We start from the raw sequence: 22755 nt of genomic DNA on the forward strand, positions 1-22755 counted from the left end.
GGAAAAAGACGCATGGACACCAGCTGGATCCAATCAAAACACTGAGCTGTATGATTATCCCGTTCTGATCTCAATGTCAGATCCTGGATCCGTGCTTGTGGAGGTCTTGCGGGATAATTTGAGTTCGTTTTTTTGGGGGTTTTTTTTTCTCAGAGCAGACAAATCCCATTGAAACAAATCATATTAGCGTGTGTGACACCTTATTGGCACACCGACAGTGTTGTCGTGATGGACTAGGGGGTGTTTGTATATTTGTAATTTGATGTTTGCGAATGTGTAATTAATTCGCATTTTCTTAAGTCACCAGTTGTCGAGTCCCAAACCTTTTGAAAAAGCAAAACAGCATGTGTTCGAACCTTAATGAATATGCAGTTAGTTGATGGTTAAACCGAAAAGTCCAAAATACAGGGTGGTGTCTATGCAGATACATCGATTTAGCAGTCACTTCGGGAGGGGCAATGTCATGTGCAAATGAGTACGACCAAAGGACAGGTATAAAATTTGCATACGAGCCCGTTCACATCATTTCTAGACGAAATAAAACCAGTTTCTCGAAACGATGAGACGCGTCTCAGAGTACTGAGCCAAAACAAACAATATAATGAGACTTCTTCAAATGATGACTAGCATAACCACGATGAAGTCGGTTTCATGTTCGAGACTCTCATGCCAGCAGTTATTTCTATTTGACGTTACGTACACCACACATCCTTCGTGTCTACACACCTTTTTTTCTTTCTATTTTGTTTTTGTTTTAAACAAATGAACCACCTTTAATTGGCGTAATACTTGGAGTGTGGCAGTTTTACTCTTCCGGAAGTCTCTTTCTTGAAATCTCATTTAAATATCGATCCTTCCCCGACTTTTAACGTATAGTCGTCTATGAATAAATCCCTCGCAACACGCCGACCAACTACACATCTCCTCCATGAAACTCGTGCATCTACTGGGAAATTCAATCACGGTAGGTGGGACAACTTCCTGATAAGGTGTTTTGTCTACGATTGCGTCATCTCTAACATGCGTCATATGATCATGTCGGTTTGTTTTTCCCAACATCTAACGTTAGACGATCAATGAACTTACAATTGCTCGTTTGTTTACGTCTAGAAAACTGGAATATGTTACTATTAACTGCTTTTGTAGCTATAGCTAGCATTATACAGGCTGTGTTTATTAGCATTCAGGATCGCACTTTTCTTGATTTCCTTTGATTTTCTTGAGCCCATACCATGAAAAGTTGTAACGAGACATCCCACAGAGAATGAATCATTTTCGCCAAGTGTGCATACGCACTAGGGGTTTACGTCTGTTAGCATTTATGTCGGGAAAGTTGCACGTATTCAAAGTCTGGTTATCAGTCGTATTCAGATTATGACAGGGTTTTACCTTTGAGTAGCAATACAGGAAGTGGATATGTGCGCTAAATGACTAAATATGGTGAGTAGGCATCCAAACAAATGGAAGAAGATTGGAAAATCACAGGTTTCCAGACGGGATTCGAATTATTGGACGGTTTGGAAGCTTTGTTGGTTTTAATATCGCTAGGAAGTAAGCGTGTGGATATTTAATCGGACGTCGTTTGGCACTGGAGCACCTTTTTGATCCGGCGTTCTTTAGCGACCGGTCGGTATGACCGTGTCGGAATAAACACGCGAACACATCCATAGCATTTCAGCGACTGAGAGCTGAACGAAGCGGATCATTCGAGAAAAATCAGGAGCTACGGTTGCAAATGTCAGACTCGACTTTCAAACTTGCACTTCTTCGATAGCATAAAACGTAGCATAAAACGCCGTCCCGTATCTGCCGGAACCGCGCCTTTACCAAGCTGGTTTTGTTTTATACGACGTGAACCGTATCGCCATTCGTCATCCTTGTGATTACCGCGTCGTGTCACGAAGTCAGACGATTTATATGGTGTGAAGCAAAGTGTGGTGTGACGTGCGGCTCATCGTGCACTAGTCACCTTTCGTCTCGGCGTGACGCGTGCACGCGCCGTACGCGCAAGAGTTTGTTATTGCAATGCAACATGGGTAAAACTCGGACGCACCTCACCCTTTGACAGCCTTCACCTCGCTCCCTCGGGAGTGCTGACAAGGGAAGAAAAGAATGAATACATAAAGAGATTGCTATCAGGACCTGAAAGATGAGAAAAGATGGCGAATCAGAATGCACGAGCGGCAACGCCGCAAGCCTTCGCCCGTATGATTTTCATTCTTTTCTTTTCTTCTCTTCCGCCGCACAGCAGGAACACCACAGAGGCCAGACATACCTGAAAATACACAGCTGTCAAGACTTGTGTTGATGGTAAGTGGAAAGAAAACAGAAACTGATAGAAAAAAAAACTGATTATAAGACATGAAAAATGAACTGGGAGAATGGAAAATAAAATACGCCTACTGCTATTAATAAACTGTTTGTAATTCAGTTAGATTCAATATTTTATTCGGATGATTTTTGTTTTATTTAAGTAGACATTATTTCAGACCGAGACGAATCCTTTCAGCTGCATATATTTCAATATGAATATCCTGTTTGCACAACATTTGGGCCTAACATTTTTACATACAGGGTTATGATCATATTATAATCACAGTGCTCATAAATCCTCAATACTGATTGGTCAGAAGGCGTTGATTCGTATTTTTCTTTATATATGACAGCAGCTCTGATCTAACAGTAGTTCAGGTCCATGTATATTAACACACTTGTTTCAAGTCTACACATAAACAGATTTAAAAACAAATGTGCCATTTGATGATTTAACGCAAACCTGATCCATCCTGATGCCCTACCTCTGGATGGAGTTCACATCAATGGAGGCTACAGCGAATACAGCCTGGAGATTGATTAGGATGGTACCGCTTGAAGTACCATGGAAATGGATTTGGACCTCAATTCCACATGGACGTTCTCGCTGTGGTTGCTGGGACTACGGTTGCGGCGATGGCCTTGGGACTGCGATTACCGCATGCAGTTTTACACTCAGGTCTCCTTTAGTGAACAGTAGACTAGTTCAACAAACAGACTTCATATAAACACCATAACGAACTTTCTTTTACTCTCACACTATCCGTCGTTCCCCAGATGAGGACGGGTTCCCTTCTGAGTCCGGTTCCTCTCAAAGTTTCTTTCTCATATCATCTCAGGGAGTTTTTCCTCACCATCGTCGCCCAATAGGGAAAAACTCACACACTTCAAATCTCCATCCTGTGTTTATATATTTCTGTAAAGCTGCTTTGAGACAATATCTTTTAAGTTGTTGAAAATGCTAAAATAAATCAAATTGAATTGAATCGAATGCTCAAACTTTCATGTGGAATTTTGGAGGGTTCCACCTTGGGAAAGTCTTCAGGACAGAAGGTTTTTCCCGTCGCATTAACTTCGAGAGAGACTAACGCTTTATCGTTGCTGTAACGTAAGCGGTAAGACGAACTAACCTGTTCTGCGTGTGCTCCATAGCATCGATCTAAACTATAAACGGATCAAAAGTACAACGCGTCATTCTTGTCGTTCATTAAATAAACACCGAATATTATTGTTGGGTAATAAATTATTATAGGGAATAAAACAAGGAGTAGAATATTCAGGAAGTACTGTTATAGGAAAAGAATCCGTTTTGGGGGTGGTAAGAGTAATTTATCATAACAGTATAAATCGGTATACTGCACTCTGGACCATTTCAATTCTCGGTGAAAAGTTTCCCTTAAAAAAAATAATAAAAAATCAGAGTAAAGATCAACAGCATGTAGAAAGTGGCATGACGGTAGTAAGATTGTGTATTCCAGGACATGTCCATCATCAAATGTCACCCTGCACTTTCATCTCCGGTTCTGATAGAGTGCAGCGACAGGGGCTTTGAATATCTCCGGCAGCTGCGAGAAGCAAACACACACACACACACACACACACATAAACAAATCTGTTTTGGCACCGTGTGTCTCCTAGCCACACACAATATTAAAGCAGGAATGCACAGCAGTGAAATGAGGTCTAATAGCCATCTCTAGGTGTCACTCAAACGTCTCCGATTTGACAGGAAATGCATTATCCACGGAGCCTCGGAGACGGCCGGCGTCCCCTTCCGAGCTCGACAGAGTCTTTCCGGCTGACGAGCGGCTGATGAGCTTGAACAACGACTTATTAAATTTCCAGACGCCGCATATCTGTTAAAATCAAGGGGACACGATTTCGATTCAATTCAATTCGCCGACGGATGAAACCTCTATCAGGGGCCGGAGTTCAGACCCCGAGTCGTTACCGGACTTCCGAGAGGCTCGAAAACGAGGGATAATTGCTAATCTCGCACGTCTCCGAGCGCTCTAATCCTCTGGTGATGAGCTATAGTTGAAAATGAAAGCGCTCCTGTTCTTTATGGGTGCTTTTATGGCAGCCGTCCAGAGTGGCAGTTTCAGATTTCAGATCAGGTTTAAGAAGATGTAAAGCACAATTGTTTCTCGATTCAATTATCTGATATCATTGTGCCGGGTGTGTGTGTGTGTTTTTTTGTTTTTTTGCAATTAAAGTTGTATTTCAGGATCAGCATTTGTCAGTCGTGACTAGAACGTTTTGGGCCTGATTAGCCTGATGAATTCCAAGCGTAGCATATGTAGCACTGTTTATTTTTGCAGGAAAAATAACCACAGCTTTAATAAATGTTCCTACCTTGGCTTGCTAAAGCGCATGTAAAAACTAGTTCAGCGATGTAAATACTGCAGGTTTGCCTGTATTGCTGAAGGCTAAAATATCCGGTTAATAATTTAGCTGTACTGTGTACACTTTGTCTTTTATGTTTCTTCCTAGTGAACTCTCTTATGATTAGGTAAGAGAGTAACACTGGGACTTTGGGTCCAGTTTGCTCTGAATCTTATATATGCTTTTCTTTTTTTTTTTTTTGTTCTTTCCATCTTCATACAAACCTTCAGGGAGCAAGCTCACCTACTTTATCATCATCCACCCATATGAACAGAGCAAACATTCAGTTCTACGCTGAAATACCGGGCCTGAAATACACTCTGCTCTACAGCTCGAGACTATCGTGCTGGTTGAAATATATCAGTGGACTTCTACTTATTATCGTCTGATCAGTCTCAAAGCAAGGGACGGCGTATTTATTTGGGTAGCGACGCACCGGCGACGCTCGCTATCGAGTCAAACGGCTGTCAAATGATGACAAACGTACATGACGACCGAATTGAATTGGACTCTATAGTACGGTAACAGTGGACTCACAGCCATCTGTGCGATGGGATCTAAGCATAATAATAACCACAATAATAAACGGATTCAAAACATTATTTTATCATCATCATCGACAAGATGGAGTTTTCTGGAAGGTAATGTTTATTCAGTATTTATGGAAGGAGTCTCCTTTACCGGGAATTCTAAGAAAGGTGGACGGTGCAGTTTGCAGTTTCTTGATAATAAGCTGGAAAACAGGAGCTCACTTCATTATTTAACATATCCATCCATCCATCCATCCATATTACTAGACAGGGTCGTGGGGAGCCTGGAGCCTATACCAGGGGACACCTTGGACGGGGTGCCGATGGGGTGTTGGTAACAGTAAGTCCATTTTGTGTTGGACCACATCATACACACTGTGTCGTTGATCGTTTTACTGTAACAGCACATCCCCGAAGTGATTTGTTCCTTAATCCAGGTCAGCTCTTGGGCCAATGGTAGCGAACAACAATGAAGAGAACCTGAAACACTGTAGAGATGAAAAAACTCCGCTGCAGAATGGAACCACGGTGCTAGTTGGGCATTCGAATGATGTATTTTGGACCAAATGTGTCTGTCCGTTCTCTGCTACCCATTTCATTTTCATGGACGCATGATACCACGACTAACGGTAGTTTGTTGACGTTTCTGAATCTTGTAGCTGACGCTTTTAGTGACGTATCGATTGGATGTAAATAAATGCACGAAGCTTGGCTTGTGATGTGATGCTTTGGCCAACAAAATAGTCCCAAACCTATTATTAAGTCAGGGACACTTACTGTAAGTTGGTCCAGTTTCTAACCAAGTTTGGCTGTATGTAGATGTCTCGAAGCATTGATTGGATCGCCTGTCTTTAGATGTCTGATAGCTTCGATTCCCAGACTTAACTTGGTAAATGCCATTTTAACTATAATACACAGTAGGTGTCATCACATGGCTGTCATTTTTAGTTCCCTAAAACTATCTAGACCTTCTCCTAAAAAGGCCATCATTTGAAACCAGACCAGTGAGTCAGGACGGTTACAATGCAGTCTGATCCACACTTCATCATCTGATGGGCATGAAGGCAAATATAAAGGGGGGTGGGAGAGAGAGTAGGGCGATTGGGAGGACAAGCAGGAAACCAAGAATGGGAAAGATTTATATAAAGGGAGAAGAAGGCAAGAGTTTAGGCATTAAGGGTGAAGCTTGAGAACTGCGCTATTGTCAGCACTTTCGCGTTCGACGAAGACGGGAGTGAAGGAAGAGATAAAAAGAGCAAGGGAACTCGGCTACACGTGCGCCAATCCCTTCAAATCTTACATAATCCCTCTTTCTTTCCCTCCGGGAGGAAAGTTGACTCAGGCTGAAGTCAGAAGTACAGGAGGCCATGTTAATGACAGCGACGTGCTGACACTTCAGAGTCTCTTTACCTGCTCAGGTTTAGCTTAACGGCTAAGCGGATGCCTGGCCTTTGGTTGAACTCATTGAAGCCATGATACATGTACAGCAGGGTTAGAAGAAGAAAAGAAAAAAACAGCTAGCTAGAACACCTGGACTGAAAGCGATGGAACGATGACATATAAGACAGAAATGATGAGAGTAATCGAGAGTCCCGTCCAAAACTATTGGAACGGCAGGGCCAGTTAATTTTTGTTGTTGTTGTAGGCTGCACACATTTGGGTTTGAGATCTATGAGAGGAACGTGTAGAATTTCACATTGTGAGCACCGTGAAGAAAAACCCCAAAACAACAGCCGGTGACATCACCGATAACCTCGACAGGGCAGAGGTGAAGGTATCACAATCCACCGTTTGAAGAAGACTGCAAATATAGAGGCAGTAAGAATCAGAAAGACAGATTGGAGCCACAAAAAGTTCTGGAACCGAGATTAACCTCTAGCAAAGTGATGGAAGTGCGGAGAAAGAAAGGATCTGCTCATGATCCAAAACATACAAGCTCATCTGTGAAACATGGTGGAGGGAGTGTCATGGCTGCTTCTGGAACATTCTCACTAATCTTTCTTGATGATGGAACTCCTGATGGTAGCAGCAGAATGAATTCAGATATTTACAGGAACGTTTTATTTCCATGTAATCGGGAGGAACTTCATCGTGCAGTAAGACAATGATCCAAAACGCACTGCTAACTCAACAAGGACTTCATCAGGGGGGAAAAGTGGACGGTTTTAGACTGGCCGAGTCAGTCCCCGGACCTTAACCCGACTGAGCAGCATTTCACTTCCTGACGAGGAGACTGAATTGCTCTTGCCATTCCAGTACTTTAGGACGGGACTGTATATGGCTTCGAACGCAAACTAGTGAAAAACAAATTAAATAACACACTAATCAATGTGAAAATTGTTTCTATTTACGTATTAAATGCTAGGCTTTGTACTGTCTGTTCTATTTCCCAGAGGGAAAAACAAAACATTAGGCTTTGTTCTTAATTTTTTTTCTTTCTTCGTAATACCTCTATACACATTGAAAAAAATCTCAATTCATGTGTTACTTTGTCACACTCTCGACTCTAGGGTGTCTATTCCCTAGATTAGGGCCTTATAAGGGGAATAAAAACATGTTTTCTGTCCTGTTGCTCTGTTTTTTACTCGATTTGGAGAATCAGATGTGATGAATTATTAAACAAGGTCAGTACTGAATTCAAGGATGTGCGAATGCCACACCTTTAGACATTACACCAGATCTCTTATTTACCCGGGCTGATTGGCGTATCGTTATATCGCCTAAAGGGCATAGCGTCATGTGCGTTTTGACCTACTGAATGTCGATGACATGCTCATCGACGTTTCCTGATCTGCGACTCGGGAGGCATCGCCGAAACGGAAAAGCGAAATAATAAGACGACCTTACACACCAATCAAGCCTATACATCAAAATCCATAAAGATGAAAACAAGGCAATCTGTTGGATAAAAAGCCTACTTGTGCGCCAGAGTGTGAATGGCGGGGAGACTCGGACCACGGGGAGCTAATTGCGTGTTGTTTGCTTTTATCGCCACAGATGCTTCAGTGAATGCCATTACTCTCTCCGTGAGTGTGTCTTTGTGTGTGTGTGTGTGTGTGTGTCCTCATGCAAGCTCATTTGAGTCCTTATTGTATATCATTAGCGCTCTGATTGAACAATAATCGCTAAAGGTTACTAGATCACTTATTGGTTGGGTCTGTGAACAAATTAAAAATCAATAAGGTTCATATTTACCTCCCACTGGCAGCTGTTAGAACACGATTTACGCTTATTAAGTCTGAACGTAACGAATTTAGGCCATAAATAAACACGGTCGTGAATTGAGAGCTCGGTTCTTGAGTTCTTTACAGTTCCGTCCGAGCGCCAGACCGAATAAAACAAACAGGCTAGCCGTGGTTCGAAAAAGCAGCCCTGTTCCCATGCTTGAAATGTGAAACTATTAGCTTTGCAGTTGGTCTGTTTATCATTTATTAGGGGTTTCTCTCTCACGCTCGCTCGCTCGCTCTCCAGGTTTAATGACTGCGAACGGAGAGTAAGAAGGACGGCATTGAGGTTAAACCCCACGGTCGAGGCGAACCAGCCGATCTCAAATTGGAGCGGCTTTGGCATTTTGGAGGAACGTCGAAACCATACGCCTTCGTCTTCTGTCTAAAAGGAGGCCCTGTGCGTGCTACTACTTTCATGCCGTGCAAAACCAACTACTTATTCTCTGTCGGTTATACAACCTCGCTCATTTTTCTGACTAGGTAGGTTTGAACCGAGTTCATGAGTTTTTGAAGGTGAAAAAGTCAGTCAACGCTGTATATGGCAGAGAGAGAGAGAGCGTAACGAACGCTGTGACGTCACAGAACATAATAACACGCTGTCGGAATCTCCAAGGAATTTCGTTAGCGGTTCGCTCATGCTAGCGCAATGAATGTTAGAACGAACCGTTCTTTGTCCTGTGGCACGATCAAGTCATGCGCTGTAGTAGGTAAGGAAATGGGAGGAATGGGCTACTTGAAGGCGGGGCTACGACATGTTTGCGTTTCGAAATCTCGCATCTCTGGAGGCATCGTTTTATCTGCAGCAGTCCAGTGAGCATCAAGGCCTTGAATACGATACGAGCGGATACAGGAAGCCAGTGCAGGGAGATGAAGACGGGTGTGACATGGGTTCTTTCGCGCCGGCTGCCGCGTTCTGAACCTCTTTCCTTCGTCGGCTTTTAGTGGCATTCCCGGAACGATTTTTGAGCCTCCATGTCTGGTCGAATGCGAATCTCGCCTGCTTTAGCCAGTTTCGATTGGGAAACGAAAATACTCACGAGGTGTAAAAGCTGCTATTTTTTTTTTTTTTTTTTTTTTTGCTTTTGCCTGCTTCTGAACCATTAGCGAGCTCTAAAGCTTCCTTCCTACGTCCGCTCTGCCCCTCAGCTCCACGCTTCCGATCGTGCTCGGCGTGTTTATCCTGCGGGAAAAACAGCCATCGTCGATCACGCCGAGCTTGCAAGAAATGACACATAAGTGGTTCGGACCATTTACGCGAGAGGACTTTTTCTAATTAGTCTGGAGCTAACACAGATATAGCGAAGGGCCTGCTGTGCCACATGGTGCTGTTTGGCGGAAGTTTACGGACGCCTGGACGTTTTCAACTGTCGAGACTGAAACGTTCAGGTCGCCGTAATCCAAAAAACTCTGCTGGGAGATGGGAAAACGCAAGAAGACGTAGCACTCATTTCCATGCACATATCGATAATAATGACTAATTATAGTTATGGGTCATTCACGCCAAGGTTTCATACTCCTAGCTTCTTATTGTCCCAAGATAAGTGTGGCATTTTTATTACCTCTTGGCATTTTGAAGAGAAAGTAATAGGCTTAATGAGAACCTCACGCCTGCTGAGTGGACACAAAAAGAGGTGGCTCGTTTCTGTGGGTTTGGTTTTTTTTTTGGTCTAATAATTCATTGATTACAGGCACGAGGGTGTTTTTTCATTCAGCATTAATGAGAGCAAATGAGTCCGAGTCTGCAGTTTAGCATGGCCGCCTGCGAGCCTTCGCTGGAGCTCGTGGCTCCCGCTGCCCTCGTGTTGCTCTGTGCTTTGTAATGGCTCTTTGTGTAATTAAATCGAAGCGAAAGGAAGTGCCCGTTGCTTAGACGTGTAGTCAAGTTAAATGCCCTGTTGTTGCTTAGGAAGAGAGATCTCTAAACGACACGTGTTTAAATCTTTAGAAGCGAAAAACGACTAAACAAAAATGTTCCCTTAGAGAAACGTCGCATGAACGCCACAGGTCACGTGTTATTTTAGACACGTCACGTGTTATTTTCCACATATTTTGGTGATCCGTTAATTTTCACGTTTGAGACTAAGATTTTGTTTCGTTTACTTCTGTTTACTGCTTTTTACGGTAGAAACGTTTCATTGAATTATTTTTCAGGCATCTTTGCTCCACAGCATTTCTTTGCACGTGCCTAAAATTTTTGCAAATATATCTTAATTAATTAATTAAATTTAATTAATTGATTCATATATATATATATATATATATATATATATATATATATATTTAATTGATTTATATTTCACATATGATTTTTACATGATTCAGTTATTTTCTCATGTAATTTTTTCGTGATAATTTATTTTATTATTTATTTTTTTTTACAGATGGTTTATTTTTACATGATTTATGGCATATTTATTTTTGCATGTGATATTTTAAATTATTCCTTTTTGATGATATTGATGTTATTATTATTATTTTTTAAAAATTCTTTATTCCTTTACTTTATATGGGATTTTTTTCACATTTTCTTTTTTTTTCACATAATTTCTTGTGATTTTTTTTTTATTCATTCCTTTTATTATGTGATCTTTTTCACATTTATTTTTTCTTACAGATGATTCTTTTTTTTTTTTTTACATCATGTACTTTTTAAAACACGATTCAGTTCATTTCTCATGTCATTTTTATGTATGACTCCTTTATGTTCATATATGATAAAAAAAAAAAAAAAAAAAAACACGGATCGGTTATTTTCTCATCTATTTATTTCACGTGCTTCCTAATGCTTTTCCCTACCTATGATTTAATTTTTTTTTAAACGTGAATCATTTATTTTTTCTCGTGATATTTTCCATGATTCATTTTTCACACGTGAGTCTTACATTATTCCTGACTTAATTCTCAGTTGATTGCTTAAAGGAAATTATTTTCATAAACATGTGATTCGTGTTTTTTTGTTTGTTTGTTTATTTTAAACATACTGTATGATTCATTTTTTTCATTGGATTCTTTGTTTACATGTCTCATTTCTTTTCACTTGTGAATTTTAAAATGATTCATTCTTTTCTTTTCATTTTTTTCTTTTTTTGGACATACAATTCATTTATTTTTGCACGTTTCGGTCACGCCTGATTCTTTATTGCTCTGTCATTCTTTATTAGAAAACCAATACTAACCTTGCTGTCTTTAATAATGTCCTTCGTTCAATTAAAATATGAACTCCTGCCTTTAAACTTTTTAGCAATTAAGGCTTGGCGAGGAAATCAGACATGCATTTGAGCTTCATTTTTGAAACTTCTGGTCCTGACCCACATTTGGAAAGAGTCCAGGTTCTGTGATCACGCCTCCAATGGTGTGTCAGGTGCAAATGGGGCGCTAGCTGACATAGAACAATCCCTCGGTCACACTGAACCCTAGAAAACGTTCTCTTGGGCCACCGGTGCACTGCATTACTGAACTAAAAAAAGACCTCAAATTGCCTGGGAGTGCTTACCAAAAAACCCATGTCTCTCTCTGGCTGCTGCTCCTGGTGGCTATTAAATCTCTGCGTGGTTTTATTTTTTTTCTCCTTTCCCCCTTTAAGGGCCCTCAAAGGCTCCACCCTGGCTACAGAGACGGATCGGGACGAGTGAGGCCGGCTGTCCTCCCCTCTTATTACCCTCCCAGCTAGGGGCGCTTAGGAACGCAACACTCCTGCATTCATGCTCTGTTCGCACGTCTTTCTGTCTTTACAGCCCTGTTTTTTAAGCTTCTCGTGAGCGAGCGCAAGAAAGACAGACCGAAAGGAAAGCCCGAGTCCTGGTGTGAAGTAACCTATAAAAAAAGAACTCCACGTCGTCGCCTGCTGATGAGGAGACGCGGCCCGAGCTCCGGGTTTCAGAACCGCCAGCAAATAGACACGTGGCAAAACATGCGATTGACAGCAGCACAAAAACGGCAGAGCCTATCACTTTGCTTAGTGACGTATTTACACTAGATTTAACCCGTATTATACGTTAAATAGGTTATTGTTTCGTCCTGAAACAAAATCACTCCATAAGCTTGATTTCACAATGTAATGTATTTCAAGCATTTAAATCACAGAACAAGGAGAAGAAAAAAAATCCGAGACAGGCAAGTGGCAAGTGTTGTGGCATCAAATATTACAGCCAATCACGTTCCGGTATGCAAATGAAAACCATATATCACTGGTTTCTCGGTGGAAGGGGGCGGGGCATGTAGAGCTGGGAGTGTTTCCCGGTTATATCGTTCTATCTGAAACGGTTCCTCAAGGATTCTTTGGAGAGTAAGAGAGTACCCTCACAAAAGAATGTTTGACCTTCTGGAAGGATCCGTTAAGAAACCTCAATGAATGTTTTTTTTTTGTTCTTACGGAAGAGAAAGATTTCGGTTGGATTTATCAAAAGAACACTTGAGGGACCATTTCTCTACTCAAACTTTTCTGGGGTTTTCTTTTCTTTTCTTTTCACAATGCCAGATAATTCATTATTATTATTATTATTATTATTATTATTATTATTATTGTGGCAAAGTTATACAGTTATACAGTCCCCTCCACAAGTATTGGAACAGCAAGGCCAATACTTTTGTTTTTGCTATACACTGAAGACTTTTGGGTCTGAGTTGCAAAAGATGAACGTGAGACGACGGACCCGAATTTCAGCTTTCGTTTCCTGGTATATTTACACTGAGACATGCTAAGCAACTTAGAACATGGCACGTTTGGCGGCAGATCGCCCGGTTTTTAGGTGGTCAAAAATATTGGAACATGTGACTGACTATGGTGTTTCTTGTTACCCAGGTGTGTGTGTGTCCTTTTAAAACTGTTTAAAGGATGAATGGTTCTCTGAATGTCTACTCTTGATTTAAACTGTGGGTTTCACCTGCGTAGACGGCGTTTGTTGTTAAAAAGGATAAACCCACATGAAGACAAGAGAGCTGTCTATGGGAGAAAAGAAAGCCAAATATAATAATAATAATAATAATAATAAAAATAATAATAATAATAATAATAATAATCCAGTACTTTCAGAGGGGATTGTACTTCATCAAGTTTTATAAATATATATATATTTTTTTTAAAAAAAAAAGACAGCACTTTGAAAACTATTGAATGCAAATGTTAAAAAAAATACATTACATTTCAAACCTTTGTTATTTAGAGATGCTATGTATTTACCAGGATCAAGCTTAACATTACTAACTCTTCATTTCCTTCAATTTATGCTACAGAAAATGAGTGCATTCTAAGAAAAAAAAGAGTAGAACCCCAGTAGAACCACATTAGCAAGCTAAGAACCCTTCCAAAGAACCCCAAAGAGTACAGCGTGAGCCATGTACGGCGTCCTGGACCGTTCAAGAAGCTTTAATGTAGCTGAAATACGGTATAATTTGTCATTTATTGTATTGTATTGTATTGCAAGGTCTTCCTCAGGAACAGAAATCTTTCCAGGACAGCGACTGTTGCTTTGTGTTTTCTGAAAGAATGTTTACGGATGTAGGAGGACGTTGATAAGGACCTGCCCACAGAGCTCCACTCCTGTGAACTGTCATCTCCACATGACCACTAGAAGATAATCCCATTTCATTTCAAGGAAAAGAGCCTCATTACCAGATGTGCAGGCTCGCTATGCTGCGCGTTCGGCATCCAAAATGCGTATTTTCATTCATTTTTTGTTTGTTTGTTTTTTTTTTTGTTGCTTGGTTTGTTTTCCCAAATCGTTCCGCCGTAGCTAATTTACCTTCCGCCATTATGTACGAAGCGATCTACGGCTCGATATTCAAAAGAGAATTAATAGGAACTCAGATAGCTCCTGTTTAATCCATCATCACAGCCGAGTCGAGTAGGAACACGTCGCTGAAATAGAATTACGTTGTCACTTACTGCCATGTTAAAGAAGTAAAGCCCCGTTAATCATATAGGGCGGTAATTAGAATTCATTAAAAAAAAAAAACAAAAAAAAAACAACAAAACCCTGTTCAATCCAGACACCTCAAAGCAAATTTAAAATGCTGATAATGAGCCACATGGGTGTGTATCAAGGGGAATGAGGATTAGCAGTCATTTGCATACCCAACAACAAATAAATACATATGCATAAAATAAAATTAAAAAAAAAAAACAACAGAGGTAAATAAACCTTGGTGGGAGTCCTTGCCCGTCCGTTTGCGATGTACATGTTGTATTAATCAATATTTGTGGGCCTTAATTACAGTCGGTTCTCTCGTTCTAGGTAATGGAGCTTCATAAGCGACCTGGAGACGAGTGCACGGTACGTTTCCGAGGCTAATGAGTTCCCTTTTGCGCGTTAATTTATCAACGATTCGCCAAGTCGCTCGTCTGATAGGATGGAAATTAACTTTAGACTTTTTTTTTTTTTTTAATTGCGTTCGGTGTTTATCTTTAAGTCACGAACCCTACTCGAAAGGAACCTGAACTCATTTGTCACACGGATCTACTTAAAAGTACTTACACTGATCGCGGTGAGAGTTTGGATATAATTGAGAAAAAGTTCTGACTCGGTGTTTTCACATCTTTGGAGTTTACGCAGAACGGCGCGAACAAACAAACAAAAACGAACAACCAGGCTTTTTTCGAGTGAGCGACAGTTCTGTAGGCGGAGCCTAAGCACCACTCTTTACAGCCGTGTTGAGCAGAAAAGCATCTCAAGCAGGTGTCGTGTCGCTAAGATATCACAGCCGATCATGCTCCGATACGCAAACGTAAACCTTACCATGTCTCTGGTTGGCCAGTGGAAGAGGGGGCGGGGCATGTAGAGTTAGGAATGTTGACGAGTCACATCCTTGAAAAGGGTTCCTCGTGGGACTTCTTAAAGTGGTTCTACTTGGAGCTACAAGTGCATTCTAGGAGCTAGTACGCTTAAACGGAGCATTTGAAGGATCCATTAAGAGCGAGCGGCAGTTCCGTGGGCGGAAACGCCTCGTCGAAGACAGAGGTCATTCAAATAAGCGCTCGTTACAGCCGTGCTGAGCCGAAAAGCATCTCCGAATGCACAGCGTATCTGGCGCTACGTTGAGTCGGATGGGATTCAACAGCAGAAGAACACATCGGGTTCCGCTCCCGTCATCCAAGAACAGGAACGCGTGATCTGTCTGCATGTCTTTCCGCCCATATATCTGTCTGTCTCTCTGTACGCGTGTAGTGATGGACTGACGATGCATTTTTTGATACGTCTCTCCCTGTCCATGTCTTTCTGCTTGCTTCTGTATGATTGTCTCTCACCATTTTTTGTTTGTTTGTCTACATCTGTCTGTGTTTTGATTGGCCTTCGTGTCTCCTTTGGCTCTTTCTGGTTGTCCGAACGTGCGTCCGTCCATACAGTATGTCATCTTGAAAGACATTACGTGTCTCTTTCAGTCTCTCTGTGCATCTGCCTTCTGTATCTGTCTTTTGATCCATGCGTCTATGTGTCTGTCCGTATGACTTCCTCTCTACTTCTTCACCGCTCTATCTATCCACGCGTCAGTCTGCCTTTTAGTCAGCGTCAGTCGATTTTTCCGTCTGTCTGTTGTATATACGGGAAATTTGTCTTACAGTCTGTCTGATAAACTGAAACAACTCACCTACTCCCTCTATAGCCAAAAACTGTTCTACAGCATCGCACTGATATAGTGGGGTTTTTTTTGTTTTGTTTTTTTAATGACGTGTAAACAGAACAGTGTCAAAACATAAAAACAAACCCCCGAGACCTGTTTAAATATATGGTGTAAAATGAAATCCCTGGAGCCCCTCAGAGAGATTTTATGAAGGGTTCAGATATTAGGCTCATTACTCGTACATGTACGGTAATATTTGAGCTCTTTATGAGAGTTTATTATTATTATTATTATTATTATTATTCTAGAAGGTTCCTCAGAAGTCCTACTTTCGAGCTATTGAGTTTCGGATTAAAACCTCAATTAAAAATTATTAAAAAGTGTACAGACTTGTTTGCAACTGGTTTTGTTTTGATGGAGTACTTTTGAAAAAGCTGACTCTGCTTTGTTTCATGAGAACACAAAAAGGCCTTTGAGAAAAAGAAAAAAAAAAATAAAGTAAACTAACACAGGAACTGACTGATATTAGAAAGTATGCACATTTCTGAGGACACATTATTTCGCTCCCGAGCTGGGTGTGCTAATATTGACGACCTTGTGCGTTCAGGCTTGTCCCTTATTAAACTAATCATGAATAATAACCCGTGTGGTTGTTTTTCTTAACATGTTGAGAAACAGTGAGTGTTTTTGAGAGTTTTTTTGTAAGTATGCGATCCTTCTCAAACGCTCCGATGTTGAGTCATGCTTAATCCTCTCTGCCCGACGTCCAGCCGTGGATGCACACGAAAGAGGTCAGTGAGCTTTGGGGGTTTCCTCTGGGTACTCCGGTTTCCTCCCCCAGTCCAAAGACATGCGTTGTAGGCTGATTGACATCTCTAAATTGTCCGTAGTGTGTGAGTGTGTGCGTGATTGTTCCCTGTGATGGGTTGGCACCCTGTCCAGGGTGTCCCCCACCTTGTACCCCGAGCCCCCTGGGATAGACTCCAGGCTCCCAGCGACCCTGTGTAAGTTAAACGGTACAGAAAATGGATGGATGGATATATATATAGGTCTATAATATTAATAATAAATAGTATTTTTTTTTAAATGCCTAAACAATTGAAACAATAATGATATACTTATATAAAATAATTAATACATAAACACACGTAAAATCTTTACAAAAACGTCTGTTGCACTTTCCCCGGTGTGCGATGTGGCAATTACTTATGCTATAGCGTCACTTGATTATAATAAAATAATACAATATTAATAATAATAATGGATAATGTTTTAAACTTCTATTCTAAACAACACATAATAATAATAATAATAATAATAATAATAATAATAATAAAAAGCAAAGGATACAAAATAAATGATGCATAATAAAAACAATAAACAAACATATATACAGTAGCCTACATGTACACATTACCAGACAAGAAAACAATAATAATAATAATAATAATAATAATAATAATAAGTTTTAAGCAGTTTCTCATGTGCAATTTCTCTACTTATGTTTATGTGCTTTAATTATATATAATAATAATGCAATTAAAATAATATTATTTGTAAATAATGTCATTTCGTGTGTTTATGGATATTTGTTGGCCTATAGAATCCAGTTCTGTACAATAACGCCTTCACTGTGTTTGTTTACATGTCAAAGATATTTTTCCACCCAAACCCCGCCCCTTTCCTGCAGTCACTCCAGTTGATTGGCAGCGCTCCTAGCCCCGCCCTGGCCCCGCCCCCTCCGCCTCTATTTGACTGAGACACTCGTGTTGCTCTCACTCAGAGCCGGTGGCTGTGGCAGCATCGTCCATGGCAAGGCAACGGATATAAGCGCGCGCTTGCTTTCTTTCTTTCTTTCTTTCTTCCTTCCTTCCTTCCTTTTTTTTTTTTAATTCCCCCTCTCCCTCTGTTTCTCGTCTCGAGCTGCTCACGGTCCGACCGAAAAGCCCCGCACCATGACCATGCTCGGCCGCCTGTGGACTGTATTCTGCCTCCGCGTGTGCTTTTACGCGAGCGCCGGATTAGCGCAGAGCTCCAGAGAGGGTAAGTGATGGGAGGATGGCACGAAAAAGAAAAAGAAAGAGAGAGAGAGAGAGAAAAAAAGTTTCCGTGGCGGAAAGGACAGCGGAGAAGTCACGAGCGGCGCGCGAGCATGGACACGGAGAGTTGTTATTGAATGCACGCGCTGCCTGGCACACACGCACGCACTCACTCACTCACGCACGCACGCACGCACGCGGTGTCGGATTGTAAAGAGCTGGATACAGTGTTGCGGTGTCGCACTGATGCGCTTTTTGGATTCCGGAGAACTTGCACTATATTGCAGTACCGAGCAGCCCGATATGTCCGCGCGCACAGCGCGCACTCTTTATCTCTGCTATTTCTTTCCCTCTTTATATAACGGACATATTATTATCATTTTTTTAAAAATCAATATGAAATCATTTTTTTTTAAATCCGTAATGTCATGAATCCTGAATGTTTTTTTTTTTAAAAAAACATTTGTACTGAATCCTGAATGCCTTTCTTTAATTGTCGGATCAGACGCGAGCGCTAAAAACCTGCCACAGTGTGTTACTGTCGCACAACTAAACTGCTTTTGTTCGCTGGGGGTTACTGGTTAGTCGTTTTCTCAGTGGAGATAGGGATAATGGATAGATATTTATATATTTATAAAGAATGATAACTGATTAATAACTTGGAAAGGTCCATCGGGTGTGCGTAAAAGCGTAAACGGCGCACCTTAGGTTCTATGTCAAGTGTGTGTGTGTAGTATTGTAGTATTATTTTTAGATCATTTTATTTTTAAAGAATTATTTTCTGGGTGTTTGCATTTGTCGCGCCGCAGCGCATAAAGATCTCTCTCTCTCTCTCCATACATATAAAAAAATATATATATATATATAAAACATACTACCCCCCTCCCCCCCGACAAAGCTCATATACAGCGTTTCTAACTTCATCAATGCGCCCAAACCCCAAATATACCTCCAAAAAAAAAAAACACCCCCCCCCCAAAAAAAACCAACCCAGCCCCTGATTCACCTCTGCCTTCTCAGACTCCCAGCTCTTCATTTCCAGTGCCACTCGATAAATGCGCACCGCATATGCATTTTAATTACCAACAAGCCCTGTGTAGAAGAATTAGGTCGTCTAGGCTACAGCTCCTGAGTGTATGTATATCTCACACCACAAGTGTTTGTTTATTTATTTATTTATTTATTTATTTATTTATTTTACCCAGTGCTTTTTTTGTATTATTGGGTTTGTTTGCTTGTGTTTATGCCGTCGTTTAAACTCCTGTTCCATCAGTGAAGATTAACCCCCATCTCTCTCCCCACCCCAATCTCATTTCCCAAAAACATGCCAAAAGCAAAATTCAGTGTTTTGGCTCGTCAAATTGACTTTTGTAATCCTGGCATGTTAATTCAGCTCCTTGTTTGGGGCTCTAAGCACAACAGCGTGTTTACACACGCTCAGCTACCATACACACACTCGCACGGGTCATGATTTGTTATTTCTGTAGATGTTCTCTGTCACTGGTGCTTGCTGGGGAGGCCTTGTATCTCTCTCTCTCTCTTTCTCTCGCTCTTTTTTTTTCTTTGAAATGGCTGAAGTTTTGATATGGAAACATTTATTCCCGTGTGTCTCTGTGTCCGTGTCCGTGTCTTTCTCCCGGGCAGTGATCCTGCTGGACTCGAAGGCACAGCAGACTGAGATGGAGTGGGTAGCGTCTCCTTCGAACGGGGTGAGTCTTCAGCCGTCACGGGTCCAACTTCAGAAAACTCGGCGTGGGATTTATTCCTTATCTGATCTTTCCGATGCTCGTTTGATCTCTCAGGCTGTTTATGGTATCGGAGACCGGATGAGACGGAGAGAATGCGAACGATACACACGTTAGCTGTCGCCAGTTCATAAATAAATAAATAAATAAATAAATAAATAAATAAATAACGATTTATTTTCCAAATTGCCAGTGCATTAGGAAGTTTCGAAGGCGTACTCCCTAGACTGTTCTTGAATATGATTACTACTTAAATATAAGTAGTTTATTATCTGTGTCTTATTGAATACTCCTTAGTTAGGTCCATTATTTCCCCCCATTTCTCTTTGGTTTATTTCAGACGTCGTCTAGGTCTTTATTTCTTTTGCCCAGAACTCATTTTGTACATTGTGGTTCATATTATTTATTTATTTATTTATTTATTTTTAAATGAACTATAATCTTCTAGCTGAGCTTGTTATTCCAGAAGGCATTATTTGTTATTGTTTATTTCAACCAAATTCTTATATATAATTTTGATTTCCTTTCGGGCCTATACACTTTTACTAGATTTAAAAAAAAATAAAAATAAAAAGTTATTGGACCTCTGCAGTAGTTTTCTTTTTTCAGTTTCTTTCTTTATTATTATTATTATTATTATTGTTATTACTATTATTATTATTATTATACTTTTGATTTCTTCTTGGCTGAGCCACTCTTGGTTGACCCAGTGTGTGTGTGTGTGTGTGTGTGTGTGTGTGTGTATATATATATATATACATATATCTATATATATATATATATATATATATATATATATATATATATATATATATATATACACACACATTTTTTTTTAAATATGTTTATTCTCTCTTTCCTGTTTTATTCCAGATTTCGATTTTTCTCTAGCAGTGAAAACTAATAAGAGTCGAATACTTTTCTAACAACATATATTTCCGACTGATTTGGGGCACCGAAGTAGATTTGAGAGTTTTGCACCCATGTTTGAGTTTGGGAAACCGTTCTTTTAAAGCATGACGATGAAGTTAATGAACACGTACAGCGACCGACCTGTTTATTTGCTTTGCCTTTTCCAGTGGGAAGAGATCAGCGGGCTGGACGAGAACCTCATCCCCATTCGCACGTATCAGGTGTGCCAGGTGATGGAACCGAATCAAAACAATTGGCTTCGGACTAACTGGATCGAAAAGGGCGACGCTCAGAGGATTTTCGTGGAGCTGAAATTCACGCTGCGGGACTGTAACAGCCTTCCCGGTATGGTCGGGACGTGCAAGGAAACGTTCAACTTGTACTACCAGGAGACGGATGCCGAGATGGGCAGGAATATCCGCGAGAGCCAGTATATGAAAATAGACACCATCGCGGCGGACGAGAGCTTCACGCAGGGCGATCTCGGCGAGAGGAAAATGAAGCTGAACACGGAGGTGCGGATCATCGGGCCACTCTCGCGCAGAGGTTTCTACTTGGCCTTCCAGGACGTCGGAGCGTGCATCGCTCTCGTCTCGGTCAAAGTTTACTACAAGAAGTGCTGGTCCATCATCGAGAACCTGGCCACGTTCCCGGACACTGTGACGGGATTTGAGTTTTCCTCACTCGTCGAGGTGGAGGGAACGTGCGTCAGCGACGCCGAGGAGGAGGCCGACAACTCTCCCAAGATGCACTGCAGCGCCGAGGGCGAGTGGCTCGTGCCGATCGGGAAATGTATCTGCAAGGCCGGGTTTCATCAGAAAGGCGACTCGTGCGAACGTAAGTATACTCGCCGCGCTTGTTCCTGTGAAATTCCGTATCAGTACCTCATCGATTAACCTCACGCCCGATTGGACAATAGTGTAATATTAAAGCGGTATTATTATGTACATCAGGCTATTATGTAGAATTAAGTATTCATGGGTCCATTCGGTGAAGGAAATTGCTCTTGTAATTATTTGACGAGTCTCAGTCCAGTAATATGGCACTTCACGCTGAGAAAAAAAAAAGAATTCAGATTCATTCCACAAACGGCTCTGCTTATCCGTGCAAGACGAAAGAACCAAAGAGAAAAAAAAAAAAAAGAGGCCCAGGAGTGGAAGAGAGAAATAAAGAAGCGTGATATTTGACAGGAATAATAACGAGGGATTAAATCTGGAGGCATATATCCGTGGCATAATAATAAGGGATCTAGTTAATTGTTTGATTAGCAAGCTCTTAAATTATAGTGGTGGTCATGTTGGTATTGGGATTAAACGATGACTTGCACTTGAGTCTGGCTCGCTGCTCTTCAACAACGCTCTCTCTTTCTGTCTCCTGCTATCTGGCTTAAGGCCAAGTCAATCACTCACAAAATCCCCGACGCTGGAGGAAGTCCAGCCGGTCATTCCGTGTCTCTCTGAATCGTCCCTGACTGAGACGAGAAAACAAACAACGGGCATTCCATGTCGTTAGGCTCCTTTACAGGAAAGGCTATTAGGGTTGATACCATTGCCTCACAAGTAACGGGGGGAGGGGGAGGGGGGGGTCATCCCTTGGCGTCAGTTGTTCCCTTCCGCCTGACTCGGAATACAAGAACTGGCGAGGGCTCAAAGAGGGATCGCTTAGTTTTAAGTGGCCTTGCTTTGCTCGATGTAGCCTTTCATGTGCAAACCTGGCCACCGTACCGGTGCCTACTCTGCAGCTCATCGAGCGTGGCGAGGGGCAACGCTTCTTCCATCGGAAATATCAGGAGGGCGGCGGAGATGGCTTTCACGCCACGTCCAGGTCTGCATCATTAAGTTAGCGTGCGAAGAGTGCTCCTCAATGCAATTACATGATCAAAAAGCAGAAACCCCTCCCCCCACAGCACGGTGCCCCATCGAGAGGTTATTTCAGAGCGGAAATGCCAAGTCCGGAGACGCCAGGGTGCTACTTTGCCGTTTGAATGATCTGGAACGCATCCAGGGTAATAACGGGGAGTCTTTTAAGTTCTTTGCGCAAACACCGA

At 41.4% G+C, this 22755-nt stretch overlaps 1 protein-coding gene across 6 annotated transcripts in view; it reads left to right on the forward strand.

Moving 5' to 3' along the window:
* Positions 1-17815: 17815 nt before the first annotated feature.
* epha7 (eph receptor A7) overlaps positions 17816-22755 on the forward strand; it is a 75355-nt gene continuing 70415 nt past the window's right edge. For 4 of the 6 annotated variants that reach the window (XM_053643905.1, XM_053643880.1, XM_053643890.1 and 1 more), the window contains exons 1-3: positions 17816-18055; positions 19696-19760; positions 20876-21545. In XM_053643905.1, the coding sequence (XP_053499880.1) occupies positions 17968-18055; positions 19696-19760; positions 20876-21545 (823 nt within the window). In that variant the 5' untranslated portion in view covers positions 17816-17967. Of the gene's footprint in view, positions 18056-19082; positions 19761-20875; positions 21546-22755 lie in introns of those variants that run through there. The other 2 variants (XM_053643865.1, XM_053643871.1) reach the window with 1 other exon arrangement.

This window comes from Ictalurus furcatus, chromosome 2 (genome assembly GCF_023375685.1).
Source record: "Ictalurus furcatus strain D&B chromosome 2, Billie_1.0, whole genome shotgun sequence".
Lineage (NCBI taxonomy): Eukaryota > Metazoa > Chordata > Actinopteri > Siluriformes > Ictaluridae > Ictalurus > Ictalurus furcatus.